The sequence below is a fragment of the Camelus bactrianus genome, chromosome 12, assembly GCF_048773025.1.
Source record: "Camelus bactrianus isolate YW-2024 breed Bactrian camel chromosome 12, ASM4877302v1, whole genome shotgun sequence".
Taxonomy (NCBI): domain Eukaryota; kingdom Metazoa; phylum Chordata; class Mammalia; order Artiodactyla; family Camelidae; genus Camelus; species Camelus bactrianus.
The window spans coordinates 64,958,946-64,973,415 of record NC_133550.1 but is presented as its reverse complement, the minus strand read 5'-3'; the positions used below and the strand labels follow the sequence as shown (position 1 = coordinate 64,973,415).

Genomic DNA, 14,470 nt, shown 5'->3' with positions numbered 1-14,470 from the left:
TTCCAGTTTCTCAGTCACCAGGTTAGGGACCAAGGCCCAGAGTTTGCATATCTAACAATTCCCCAGGTGATGCTGGCCCAGGACCACACTTTGAGCAAGTCCGTGCTGTAATTCTGTGTGCTCCTTGATTTGTTCATATGACCAGCAGACACTCCTAACCCAGCTCTGGGGCACATGAGCTGAGCCCTGGGGACCCAGAGACAGAGCAACCACAGTCTGGCCCAAGGAGGTGGGGACAGTATGAACAAAGACAGCCCTGGGAGTGAGGGACACTGACCAATGTGATATCTCATCCTCGGCTATTCCTATGATTCCTATGTGAGGGGCAGGGAGGGTTAGGTGGCAGCCAGGTAGCAGAGGGTAAGGTGTCCAACCAGGGTCAGATGGGCACCTTGTATCCTCAGGCAAGTCCCTTCACATCCCTGATCCTCAGTTTCCTCATCTGGAAAATGGTTCCTATCTTCTCTTTTTCATAATCATATGGGATATATGATAAAACACACAAATATGGGGCATTTTGTTGTGAAAATAGTCTCAACCTGAACACCATCCCAACTCAGGCTGATAATAACCAAAGTATGTATATGTATGATTGAAACATTATGCTGTACACCAGAAATGGACACAACATTGTAAACTGTACGTCAATTTAAAAAAAAAAAGAAATAAAAACCTAAGGACAACAATAAAAAAAATCAAAGTATGCAGACCCCAGATGGACACTGGATCCCCAGTCACTGGGCACGAACACTTCGTCCAAGCCATGTACCCATCCATATGAAACTGTGTATAAGGAGGCTGGTTTTCCACAACAAAATCTGACGCAAAGTATTTTTTTCCTCCTCTGAGACTTATCGACAGTCTTACAAAGGCATAAAAACAGAGCCAGTGGTTAAGAGCACGGGCCGTGAGGTCTTTTTCCCTGCACGCAGACTTGGCTCTTGGGTTCTCTTAGCTGTTGTTGCCTTGAGTGAAATACTTCATTTCTCTAAGCCTTGGTTTGCTCACCTATAAAATGGGAATAATAGTAGTACATTTGTATTTCACTCCATGGCAGACCCTGTTCTAAAGGCTTTAACATTTATTAACTCATTGAATCCTCACAGCAGTCCCATGAACTAGGTAAATATTATTATTCCTATTTTTATAGGTGAAGAACTTGAAGCACAGAGAGGTTAGTAACTTGCCTGAGGTGCAACAGCTACCACACAGCCCAGCTCGATTCAGACATGGGCAGTGCAGTTCAGTCCCTACCCACTAGGCTGTGCTGTTGGACTATGAGAGCGCCCGCCTCAGAGGGCCGGGACGTGCCTGCCCCAGGTGTGCTCATTAAATGCACCGCTGTATACACTATACTATATATAGAAAATTCTGAAGACTCCACACAAAAACTACTGGAACTGATAAATGAATTCAGCAAGGTAGCAAGATACAAGGGTAACATACAGAAATCTGTTGCATCTCTTTACACTAACAATGAAATATCAGAAAGGGAAAGGGAAAAAAAATCGCTTTTAAAATTTCATGGAAGGTAGGGAGGGTATAGCTTAAGGGGTAGAGCACACGCTTAGCATGCATGAGGCCCTGGTACTGGGTTCAATCCCCAGTACCTCCTCTAAAAATAAATAAATAAACCTAATTACCTCCCCCCCAAAAAATAATAAAAAATAAAAATAAGTTGCATAAAACAATTACTTAGGAATAAACCAGGAATAAACCTGACCAAGGAGATAAAAGCCTTATATCCTGAGAACCAATGATTAAAGAAACTGAAGATGATTCCAAAAAATGGAAAGATATCCCACATTCTTGCACTGGAAGAATTAATATTGTTTAAATGACCATACCATCCAAAGCAATCTACAGATTTAATCCTATCAAATTATCCAGGATATTTTTCACAGAACTAGAACAAATAATCCTACAATTTATATGGAATCACAAAAGACCCAGAATTTCCAAAGCAGTGCTGAGGAAAAAGAACAAAGCTGGAGGCATAACCCTCCCAGACTTCAGACAATACTACAGAGCTACAGTAATCAAAACAGCATGGTATTTGCACAAAAACTGACATATGGATCAATGGAACACAGCAGAGAATCCAGAAATAAACCCACACACCTATAGTCAATTAATCTTCAACAAAGGAGGCAAGAATATACAATCAAGAGAGTCTCTTCAGCAAGTGGTGTTGGGAAAACTGGACAGCTGCATACAAATCAATGAAGTTAGACTACTCTCTTACTCTGTACACAAAAATAAATTCAAAATGGCTTAAAGACTTAAACACAAGACAAGATGCTATAAACCTCCTAGAAGAAAACATAGCTGAAACATTTTCTGACATAAATCTTGGCAATGTTCTTCTAGGGCAGTCTATCAAGACAATAGAAATAAAAGCAAAAATAAAAAATTGGACCTAAGTAAACTTACAAGCTTCTGCACAGCAAAGGAAACCATAAACAAACAAGAAGACAACCTATGGACTGGGAGAAAATATTTGCAAACGATGCAGCTTCATCTGCAACAATGAGGGCTTAATTTCTAGAATATACAGCTCATACTACTTAATAACAAAAACAAACAACCCAATCAAAAAATGGGCAAAAGACCTAAATATGCATTTCTCCAAAGAAGACATACAGATGGCCAACAGGCACATGAAAAGATGCCCAACATCGTTAATTATGAGAGAAATGCAAATCAAAACTACAGTGAGGTATCACCTCACACCAGTCAGAATGACCATCATTAAAATGTCCACAAATAATAAATACCAGAGAGGGTGTGGAGAAAAGAGAACCCTCCTACACTGTTGGTGGGAACGTAATTTGGTGCAGCCATTATGGAAAACAGTATGGAGGTTCCTAAAAAACGAAAAATAGACTTGCCCTATGATCCAGCAATCCCACTCCTGGGCATATATATTTTTGAAAAAAACTCTAATTCAAAAAGATACATGCACCCCAATGTTCACAGCAGCACTATTTATAATAGCCAACACATGGAAACAACTTAAATGTCCATTGACAGATAAATGGATAAAGATGTTGTGTATATATATACAATGGAATGCTATTCAGCCATAAAAAATGAGATAATGCCATTTGCAGCAACGTGGATAGACCTAGAGATAATCATACTGAGTGAAGTAAGTCGGACAGAGAAAGACAGAAATTATATGACATCAGTGGAATCTAAAAAAATGATACAAATGAACTTAATTACAAAACAGAAATAGACTCAGGGACATAGAAAACAAACTTACAGTTACCAAAGGGGAAAGGTAGGGGAGGGATCAATTAGGAGTTTGGGATTAGCACCTACAAACTATATATAAAACTATCTATAAAATAGATAAACAACAAAGTCCTACTGCATAGCACAGAGAACTACATTCAGTATCTTTTAATAACCTATAATGAAAAAGAATATGAAAAAGGATGTATATATGTATAACTGAATCACTTTGCTGTACATCAGAAACTAACATAACATTGTAAGTCAACTATACTTCAATGAAAAAATTAAATTAAATTAAATTTTAAAAGATACCTACCAGGATGGGAGTTACCCCATTAGGAAGCCGCCGGATATGAAAGGCCTCCCGCGTGCCCTGGAGCGCGGCATCACAGCACTCCCTACCCCGCTGTCACTGCTGGAGCGTCCGCCTGCCCCACTGAGCAGTAAGCTCCCTGGTGCAGGGACTGGGCCTTGATCTACTCTCTTGCCTAAGTGCCTGTAGAGCTAAACTGAAGAGAAAAAATGAAATCAATTCTGGGCCATCCAACAAAACTCAGGTCACACTACATTAGACCTCTTCAAATCCTCTACGGAAAGGGCTAGGAAATGAACGAAGGAAGAAAGAAGAGATGAACAAATGAACCACTTAAATAGCATCACTCTCTGAGGAAAGGATAACTAACACCAGCTGTCAGTGGGCTAAAGTCCGGTGTACACGTGCAGCGTGGCAGCCCATGGACTGGCCGCAGAAACCCAGGTGCCTGGCCAAGAGGTCTGGGGGGAAAAAACAAAACAAAACAGCATTTGGTCACCAAGGCGAAACCACGTGCAGCTCATCGCCCACTTCAAGGTCAAGACAGCCAGGCTGCTCCCGCCCCTCTATATTATTTTCAAATAACAATGTTAATGACTTTTCCTTAATTGTAAGAGGAACAAAGGTTCAGATGAAAGCTTGGAAACTGAGCAAAAGTGTTCCGAAAAACATTAAAGTCATCCACGGTAACAGTGCTGACATTCTGGTGTGTTTTTTCTAGCCCTTTTTCTGTACAGGCACAAATGCACATGTTTTGTTATCCTCATCATCAGTGTGTGTGTTTTACAAAATGGGGATAATAATCTAAATACAGTTTGGTGCCTTGTTTCATGCTTTTAATGTCTGACCACGAGCATTTTCTCATGTCCTTAAATGTGCTTCCACTAAAAAAGTTTAATGGCTGCACGATATTCCACATGCTGTCTCATATTGCTAAGCATTTCTTTTTTCCCATTTGTTTTTCATTTTAAGGTATAACTTACATACAGTAAAATGCACTGTTTAGTTCATACTTTGACAAATGCATATAGTCATGTAACCATCACCACAATCAAGATACACAACTGTCCCATCACCCCCACCAAGCTTCCCCCTGCTCCTCTGCAGTCAACCCCCCCTTGTATTTCCAGCCCCTGGAAACCACTGATCTGTTTTCTGTTTCCATAGTTCTGCCTTTTCTGGGATATCATATGGATGCACTCATACAGTGTGTAGCCTTTTGAGATTATTCTGTCTTTCACGTCACATAATTCATCTGAGACTCATCCATGTGACTTCACGTATCAGTGGGTAGTTCCCACTGAATGAACTGACCGTGGTTTGTCAGTCCAGTTGAAGGATATTTGGGTTGTTTTCAGTTTTTGATTATTACGAATAAATGTGTTATAAACACTCAAGTACAGGTTTTTGTGTAAACATAAGTTTTCATTTCACTTTCCAATTTTTTAAATAATATTGTAATACTGTAAATATTGCAGTAAAGAGGATATTCCCAATCTTTTTATCCCATTACAGGAGGTAATGGTATCAGCTTAAATTTCTATTTTTAAAAGGAAAACCAATCAATAACATAATTATTTAAACATTTTACCTTTTAAAATGGGGCATTTGTGAACTTCCAAGAGTGTGAAACCAAGCAGGACCCTGCAGGGCCCTCCTGGGTACAAAAGCCCCTCTGTGTCCCTCATTTCTTGTTTGTGGAGAAAAGCTTTAGTCTCCTAGGCCTTCCCTGAGTTCCAAAACGCAGACTCAAGCAGCGACTAACTAGGTATGTAAGGGAATGAAGAAACAAAGGAAAAGCGGTCAAGAAACAATAGTTTAGTGATAAAGAGCCCTAGTCCCTCCTCACAACAACTGTCAGGACAATCTGACGCATACCTTCGAGTTGTTCTGCAGAATCCAAGACCCCCCACCCGTGGAGGATGTTGACTACATGCTGACCACAAGCACATAGACCCCAGACTGGGTGGAACCAAAAGGTTCCTGAAACATCGCCCTATTACCTCACCACCAACCAATCAGAAGAAAGACCACGAGCTAAAACCCTCACCCCAAGTGTTTCCTTTAAAACCCCTTCTCTGAAAGCCGTTGACGAGTTCTGGTCTTTTGAGCACAAGCTGCTTTCTCCTTGCTTAGCGTCTGCAATAAAGGCTGTGCCATCTACCCGTCCCCACAACCTGGTGCAGTAAAGTGGCTCTGCTGCACAGTGAGCAAGCCGACCCAAGTTTGGTCAGGTGCACTCCCTGAGCATATAGGGGTCGGTGGAGATCAGAGAAGGCTGTTCATGACTCCAAGAGCTCATTTTCCGATGTACCTGACCTATACAGAAATGGTGTGTCTAAGAGATAGCATACACTTTGTAAAGAAAAAAAAAATATTACCTGCTATTCCAGTTCTACAAGGATCAAGCTATTAGCCACTGCGGTCACCCACCAACAGCGCATCTGAAGGGAATTCAGGATGCAGAACAACAGGAAGCATTTGTGCATTGGATACTGGCCCCTAGACAGTTAAAATATACAACCAAGGAAAATTGTCTATGGCCCCAGATTCCTGCATCTTCTCTTATACAGAAAAGCAATGATTAACTTAAGAAGTCTGTTCTTTGTGATTAGCAGCGATCTTTTAATGTTCAACTATACGTTTTTTCCCAGGAACCCCCCCCCGACCCCCCACTCTATTGTATATATCCTGGCTCCTCCCTTACCTCTTTGGAACAGTACCTCAGAAATAGGAGATGCCGTCTCCTGGGTTATAGACCTCAGAGTCCTCAGTAAGACACTGAATAAACTCAACTCAGTTCTTATGCTGTGGTGTTGTTTCTTTTTTTTTAACTTGGCAATTTGTTTTCCCTTCAGCACTAACTAAAGTCCACTGGGGCAAGGACAAGATCTGTGTTTATTCTCACTTTGTGATTCAGCATGTGACTGTACAGGCATGTCTAGTTTTTCCTAGAGTGGCATCTGGCTTTCAGCAAGCTCCTATTCAACTGAATGAACCAAGTAAATAAACTAAATGCTGTTTCACTTGGTCACAGCCACACCAGGATGTCTTTAAAAAAGATAAATGGTAAGGACAGTACGCAGAAGGTAATGTAGACCTGCCTATTGGCTGGGCCCTTCTTTCAAAGCCCTCCTGTGTTCTATTATTCTAAGATCTGAAGTAGTAAATTTTTGCCTATCCTCTTTAGAGGACAAGAGGATTTCCTATCCTCTCCTGGATTTGGTATTACTGGATTTTGCTCTTACTCGTCCCTGGGCAGCAATGGATCTTTGCCTGTACCCTGAGGGAGAGTGAATTTGTGGCTTTTCCCTTCTAGGAGAGAAGGGAAGTGGGTGCAGTTTTGTGCCTGTCCCTCAAGAGTTGGGTGCCTGCCCACCAAGCGGTTTCTCTCTAGTCTGTCCCCATTCTTCTTGTGAAGAAAGATTTCTGATGGAGATTTACGGAAAAGAGCTTGTGAATGAATGTAAACTCTCTTTGTATCCGAGGCCCCTAGCTATTCCAAACTGACATGCCAGCCCACGCTTGGCCTCTAAGAAGTCATTAAAATTTTAACTGATTTCCTCTTGCCGACTTGTATGGCAGCCACCTCTTTCCCCAGTGCTTTGCCAAAAGTGAAAGAGTTCTTGTGTTCCACCTGTCTTTGCAGAGGCTTGTCTCTCTTTGGAATTTAGTTTACGTGGTTGCTTTGCTGATGGGCTCCAGAGAAGTTGATCTTAAAGGTTACCCAGCCTATTCTCATTATTATGTTGGGAGTGACATCCTTTGCAGCTTTCTACATTCTAAGCCTATTCCACACATCTTTACTGAATGCAAACTATGTGCCAGGTTTCGTTCAAGGTGCTGGGTATAGGGATGTAGACACAACAGATCTGATCTGAAAAAAATTTATATTCAATTGAAGGGAGGCAGATATATATGGTATTACACATTATGGTATTAGGTGGTAGTAAGTTCTATGAAGAACACTTAAGCAGATGACAGAAAAGACAATGATGGGCGTACAAATGTCATTTTTTTCTCACCTTATGTCCCTGTTAGTGTAGTTACTGTCCACATTTTATTACACTTTTTTCCTTCTCAGGGATCTCCATACAGGAGACCAGAGTAGACAACACCCTAAATCTCATATATAACTTTCCCATCAGAAAGATTAGGACTGTGGCTCATTACCGTGCCAGGTATTCTGTGCAGGGTCAAACCAGTACCTACTAGCACAAAGTACAGGGATATATATTTGACTCAATGTAAGGAAGCATTTTCAAAGAACTGTCTGCCAAAGTAACTTCCTGTTCTGTAAGGTAATAAATTTCCCTTCCTTGGAAAAGTTCTAACCCCAGGCTTATAGGAGTCTACACTCCCTGCAAGCTTCCAACTCCCCTGAGGGCACCTAACCTGACAGGTCGAGTGAACATTCCTTCCTCGCCTCTAAAAGCAGAAAGACCACTGCCAGAGCCTTTGCCAGGGCTTCACTGGGAAGCTGCTGGGTGCTGATTCCTCCTCTCTTACCCCCGTGTACAAAGGAGCAAACCAAGCTTTAAACAAGTGACCTGACCGAGGTCACAGAGCAGGGAAGGAGCTGGCAGGGCTGCGCGTGGAGCCAAGGTACCGCGTTTGACTCCAAAACCTGTTATCCTGCCCCTGAACGGCCGAACCCCAGGTGACATTCACCTAGTGGCTCCCAAATAGGCACCACCGTTTAAACCCTTCTAGCCAGCAACGTTACCCCAGGGTGTGAAAGGTCGGCTTCTTTTCTGGTTCATATTCCTCAGTTCTGACTGAGCGCCTTTCGCCTCAGGGGACCTGCCATCTCTCACTGACATACATAAACGGAAACTTTAAGAAAACCAGTTTTCGGTGTAGGAAGCTTCTCACCCAGGGCTCAGCCTTAGTTTTGGGGAGGGGGGGGGGAGACGAGTAGCGAAACTCCAGCGTCTGTATTCGAGTCCTCGGGCGTCGGGAAACGGCGAGGAGGCTCCTGCCCCAAAGTTTGCTCCTTTGCCACTTGGAGGGACGGGTTCTGCCGCCCTCACAGGGAGGAGGTGAGAGGACCTCGGCCAAGGAGACAGTCTGTCAGCCGAAGTGGTGGCCCAGCAGCCGAAGTAGCGGCCCACCAGCCGAAGTAGCGCTGCTTCTCGCAGCCGCGCGCATATACGCGAACCTCACCGAGACCCGCTCCGCCAAGCAGGGCCGTGAAAGAACGGCGGAAGCCTGACGAAGTCGCACGAGACTCCTGCGCACGCGCGTGCAGCGTCGGGGGACGGGCCTCGAGTGGGTGGAGCCAGCGGAGTCCCTAGGCGAGAGCCCTAGGGGAGAGTGGCGCGTGCGTTCTGGTCGTAGGCGGGGAGTGGGCGGGGCCATAGGGAGGCGTGGTTTATCGTCACGCGCAGCCCTGCCCCTCGGCCGTCGTCTACCTCCCGGAGGCGGCAACCGCTCCTGCTCCGTCTTTCCCGGTTGTCAGGGCCGGCTGCTCCCTGCTTGTTTGGTGACCATGGGGGACCCCAGCAAGCAGGACATCCTGACCATCTTCAAGCGCCTCCGCTCCGTGCCCACCAACAAGGTAACGGCCGCCAGACGCGTTCAGGCTTGCTTGGCATCCCTACCGGACCCCGCGGACGGCCCCTGCGGCGCCAGTGGCCGCGGCCGCGGGAGGAGGAGCCGGCCCGGCCTGTGACACGTCGCACTGTGCGGCCGCAGCGACTGGGCCTCGCCTGGGTCCAGACTGTGCGCCGCCCGCCAGCCTCAGCAAGGGAGGGGGCGGTTAAGGGGGAGCACACCAGGGTCCCGGGCAGAGCGGGCGCCTGGGGGTCCTGGGGGCGGGAGGCTAGAGCATCTGGGGGTCCAGGGGGCAGACGCTTGTGACTTCCTGACACTGGGCCAGGGAGCTTACAGGAGTCGGAGCCGGCTTTTGGGGATGGCGGAGTAGACACTGAATTCCTGAGAGAGCCAGAGGCGAGCTCGGGGGCCCGAGAGAGGACTGCGGAGCGTACACCGAGGCTGGGAGCGAACACCGCAGGCCACCTGTGACCCAGCCAGGAAGCATGCACCGGGTCAGAAACTCCAGCTAGCAGCACTGGGCGCTTAGAAAGCTCGCCTTGCCCCCTCTGCACCCTTGAGCTCTCCTCTGAAGCTCTTCAGGGCGACTGTTGGAACGTGGTTGGTTCCCTGTATCTTTTCATGGCAGCCTCAGTTTCCCTGTCTGATAAAGCTGCTAAGTGGTCGCTGCAGTGGCTTCCAGCTCTTTTTTCTTGCTAAGAAAGCCCACCACAGACCTTCCCCTTTCTCCTCTTTGGGTCTCTTTGGAGATTGGTGTGATGATGCATCGGGCTAAAGTGACACCCTCCGCTGAGGATCACAGGTTGGAGTGGAACCTGGACAGTGCAAAGGGCTGTTGTGTCAGCGTGGACTCTCCCCTCTCCTGTGACAGGAGTCCTGTCCGGTCGCCACTGTCACCCCCAAAGTGACAGCTGTTAACCAGCATGGTCATGAGCCATGACATAATAGAATAGAAAGTTGCTGAGTTTTACAAAGTTTAGGTGTCTTTGTTTATAATCTAGGTGGAGAGGAGCCCACATTTTTTACAGCCTAAGAGAAGTGAGGAAGGAAATGGTTTATTGGAGGTGATAGCCGGTGAATGTAGGAAAGTCAGGAGGAGAAGTGGTCCAGGAATTCTCCAGTGCCAATTTCTTTACTATTTTCTTGATTTTCAAATTTAGATTGATCTGCTTATAAAGAGCGGTTGCTGTAGACTAGACTAGATTAGGATCTGCAGTTAGCAGTGTAGAAACTATATTTTTGTCTGCTTTATCTCAGAAACACAACATATTTTCTCTTTGACTGAATTCATCAAAGGGAAGGTTCCCTTTTAAATACGATTTCACTGTCTTTATACCAAGAATACTTTTGAGGGACATGTTTGGGCTTGCTTGTGAATTGCTGTCCAGACCCTTTGACTACCCGTGTCACCTTGGGCAGGTTACTTGTACCTTATTTTCCTCATCTGAAAATGGGGCATAAGCTGGATCTAATTCAGGGGGTTATTATGAGGATTATATGAGAAAAGCCAAGTAAAGCACTTAGAGAAGTACCTGTATATATCGGTCCTCAATACATGCCAGCTCTTTTTTTGTTTTTATTATTTTAATTATGAGCAACCTTTACAGGGTTGTTACAAAGATTCATTTGGCCAACAACAGTGCCCAACATGGAGCAAACACTCAAACAGATTGATAGTCCAAAACTGTGTTTCACCACCGTAAGAACTGATATACTGCTTAGAAAACCACATCTCAACTTTGGTTTAGGATTGCATGTCAACACAAAGTGCAGTCCCTGCTCTAGCAGGAGAACATAGGCAGCATCTGTAAGAGCCACGCTTTTGTTTCTAGCTGCCTTCTGATCTCAGATTCCACAGGTCCCAATCTCAGCTTGTGAGCTCTTCCACCCCTACAAGCTGCCCCAACTCCTGTATTTGCATTTAGTACCTGCTTTGTGCCAGGCTTGGTGCTCAGCTCAGGTGAACAAGGTAGTTGGGGCTCCAGCTCTCACGGAGCTACTTTCTGCAGTTCTTCATCTTGGTGGGTCAGGAGGACGCAGAGGCCACTTGTTAGAAACCCTGCTGCTGTCTTTTCATACATAGCCAGCCTTGTGACCGCCTGGAGAGTGATTCCTGGACTTGACTGCTCTGGGCTGTGTACTCCCTGTCTCTGGGTCCCCTCCCCGCATGGGGCCATTTCCTGCTCAGGTTTTCACCACTTACTGCCCTTCTAGACTCTGTTCTTGAGATCCCAAATGCTGCTTGGACACTGTCTAGAAAACTGTTTGCATCCTGGCCTTGCTTACTAAGATTCAACCTTATAACTGGTTGTCTTGCCCACCAGGACTGCTAGGTTGTGGGCTCCTTGTGGGCCGACTCCTCCCGGGCCACCTTTGTCCATCTGCTTCGTGTGAGCCAGGTGCTTGGTGACAGTGACAGCTGGTAGCTGAGTAAGTGCAGGCTTACAGTGGCCTCTTGCAGAGGGACAGCACCTTTGGCAGAGTCATCCACTGTTTGGCATCCCATGGGAGGGGATTCCTTTGCTTATGGCTCTTACCACGGGGCGTCTTCATTTCTGGGTCCTTTTCTTCCAGTGGCCTGGGGGCCGGGGGATAGGGACTCATCAAATGTCCTGGAGTCCGAGCCACCATCCACTTCTTAATACCTCAGCATCTGCCAGTGTCTGGTGTACAGCAGGCAATCAGTAAACACTGAAGTGAATGGCTGGTGCCTTTCACGTCAATTGTCACCCTGCCACCGCTATTCCCACTTACCTAATGTGAGCCTGGCACAGTGAGGAGCCTTGAAATGTGAATATTTCACTCTTGTATTGCCCTCAAAAGGCCAGAAGCCAAATCTTTCTTGATGATTATAGTTGGGACAACCTTCACATAGGTGGCTCTTCCTGTAAATTGTATCCAAAAGATGGGTGCTTTTAAAAAATCTCCTGTTCATGGAATTTTTACTACTCTGTTGTTCTGACTTTAAGTAATTACAAATATGAATTCCATGACAAGCACTGTGTATTTTAAAGTAATTTTATGTCCTGTTATCAGATAAAGACTGTTTGACTTCAGTCAGTCTTGAGGGGCTTGGTGATAATTTTCAAGCTCGTAGAAGTTTTGTAAGTTTTTCATTTAATTAACATATATTTCCTGGATGCTTAGTATGAGCTAGTCACTGTTTTTCAGGCTCTGTGGGAGATTAAAAAAATACACATCCAGTCTCTGTGCTGATATGTGAGGAAGGCGAGGTGAAGGGAAGCGTCCTGACCCTGCAGGAGCTCCAAGCCCCCTCAGTGCAGGACGGGGCACGCTCCTTGGTTATGAGCTGTGCGTCTGAGTTATAAAAGTGACCTGGACAGAGTGGAGGAGGCATGAAGGACACAGCATTTCATAGAGGGGCAGCTCTCTGTATTAGTGTCTATTGCTATGTATCCAATTACCTGGAACTCAGCATCTTCAAAGAAAAAACAAATTATCTCACAAAGGTTCAGAGGGTCAGGAATCTGGGGGTGGCTCAGCTGGCTAAAAAATGTCCCCCCTCCCCTGAAAACAATGAAAAACATCTCTATTTTTAACTGTTGTTCTGACTCTGATTAATTGTAACTATTAATTTCCATGACAAGCGTTGTGTATTTCAAATACTTTTATGCTCCTGTTATCAGATGAAGAATGTTGGCTTCATCAGTGTTGAGGAAGGGAGGCTCAGGGTCTTTCATGAGGCTGCAGTTGCCCGAAGGCTGAGGTTTCCACTCCAAGCTCACTCACGTGGTAGTCAGCCAGGCTCTGCTCCTCACTGGCTGTTGGACTAAAGGCCTCGGTTCCTCACCACTCGAGCCTCTCCACTGGGCTACGTGTCCTCAAGATGTGGCAGCTGGTGTCCCCCAGGGCCAGTGATCCAGGGGAGGGAGAGCAAGAGAGAGAAAGGAGACCCCAGCATCTTTTATGACCTAATCCTGGAAGTGACATACTGGCGCTTCCATATCACTGGTCACAGGCCCACCGGGGAAAAGTGAGGGTGGGGATTATGTGAGGGCTTGAGTACCAGGAAGGCAGGATCCCAGGGGGCATCTCGGAGTCTGGCTACCACGCCCTCCTTCTCTGGCCTAGGGGAGAAGGACATGCACGAACACCTGCCGTTTGGTAGAAAGCCACCGTCCAGGGGCTGAGCAGGGGACATTCCTGTCTCGGGTTCATGTACATGACTGGTAGGAAGCCTGTTGATGCCTTACATACGAGTAATATTTGAGATGATAAACACACCCAAGTTCTCTTCACTTTGCATGCTGCATAGTGTTATAACAGATATGCAGTAATATAGAACTTATTATATAATTCATGCATTATATTAATAGTCTACTGCTATATAATTATATGTAATATAGTAATAAAATAAATTGAAATTTGAGGTTTTGGGAAAAAAACTAGGTGAGGTGTTTTCTAATAACCAGTTTAACCTGTAACGATGAAGCAGCTTTCAAGCCAAATCCTGTACTGCCCAGAGGTTGGTTCATTTGGTTAATCAGAATTAATTAATAACTGAATTTAAAAATTTTCTTTCAGGTGTGTTTCGACTGTGGTGCCAAAAATCCCAGCTGGGCAAGCATAACCTACGGGGTGTTCCTCTGCATCGACTGCTCAGGGTCGCACCGGTCACTCGGTGTTCACTTGAGTTTTATCCGGTGAGTGAGTCTTCCATCACTAGGGGTGTGGGATTGATTCCACTGTTTCATGGGTCTCTCTCCCCTTTTCCTTTATGTTTGCTTTGGCGTCCAGTGAAATGAGAGGTTGATTATGAGTAATGGAGATTTCAATCTTACATAATTAAGTAAACTGCGAAAACAAGCTATTTACTATTCAGTTGCCGTTCCGTAGAGCTCTGTGTGAGAGACCTGAGGCAGTGCTGTTGAAGACACAGTCAGAATAGAGGGTTTGAGACAGGATTTCCTTTTCCTTTATTGTCTTCTAATGATCAGAGGCACAGAGGAGCCTTGCTCTGACGCCTCCTGGTAGAAGGGGAGTCAGGAGCAATGGGTCCGGCCTACCCTCCCCCAGGCGGAGGGTTAACACGGGGGGCGGGGGCCCCTTGTTACAGCAGGGGTTTGCCTCCAGCATAAACTACTGCTCTGGCTCCCAAGGACACTAATAGCACAGCCTGGGGGAATGGCTTGTGCATGAATTTTAGTGGCAGTTTCAAATGTTTACAGTATGAAAGTCTTATTTTCTTAATTTGAAGACTTGGCTGCCTGGCACCCTTCTGTGAAGTCCCTCTCTCTGCTCTGACCCTCTGTCAAAGGCCTCTGTGGGGCTTTTGTGGGACCCAGAGAAAGGCACCCCTCTGGACACAGCCCCACAGTCCAGTGGGAGGCCAGAAGT

General features: G+C 45.7%; 1 protein-coding gene and 1 long non-coding RNA gene across 2 annotated transcripts in view; one reads left to right on the top strand and one right to left on the bottom strand.

Moving 5' to 3' along the window:
* LOC141579465 (uncharacterized) lies at nt 1-6,363 on the bottom strand. The gene is made up of 3 exons (XR_012510966.1): nt 6,264-6,363; nt 3,560-6,058; nt 1-1,008 (listed from the first exon to the last, which is right to left on the bottom strand). It is a non-coding gene; the product is annotated as an uncharacterized LOC141579465 (long non-coding RNA).
* Nucleotides 6,364-8,943: 2,580 nt separating this feature from the next.
* Nucleotides 8,944-14,470, top strand: part of ARFGAP3 (ARF GTPase activating protein 3) — a 46,232-nt gene continuing 40,705 nt past the window's right edge. Inside the window, exons 1-2 of the mRNA XM_010960196.3 lie at nt 8,944-9,116; nt 13,658-13,776. Coding sequence (XP_010958498.2) covers nt 9,048-9,116; nt 13,658-13,776 — 188 coding nt within the window. The 5' untranslated portion in view covers nt 8,944-9,047. The remainder of the gene's footprint in view (nt 9,117-13,657; nt 13,777-14,470) is intronic.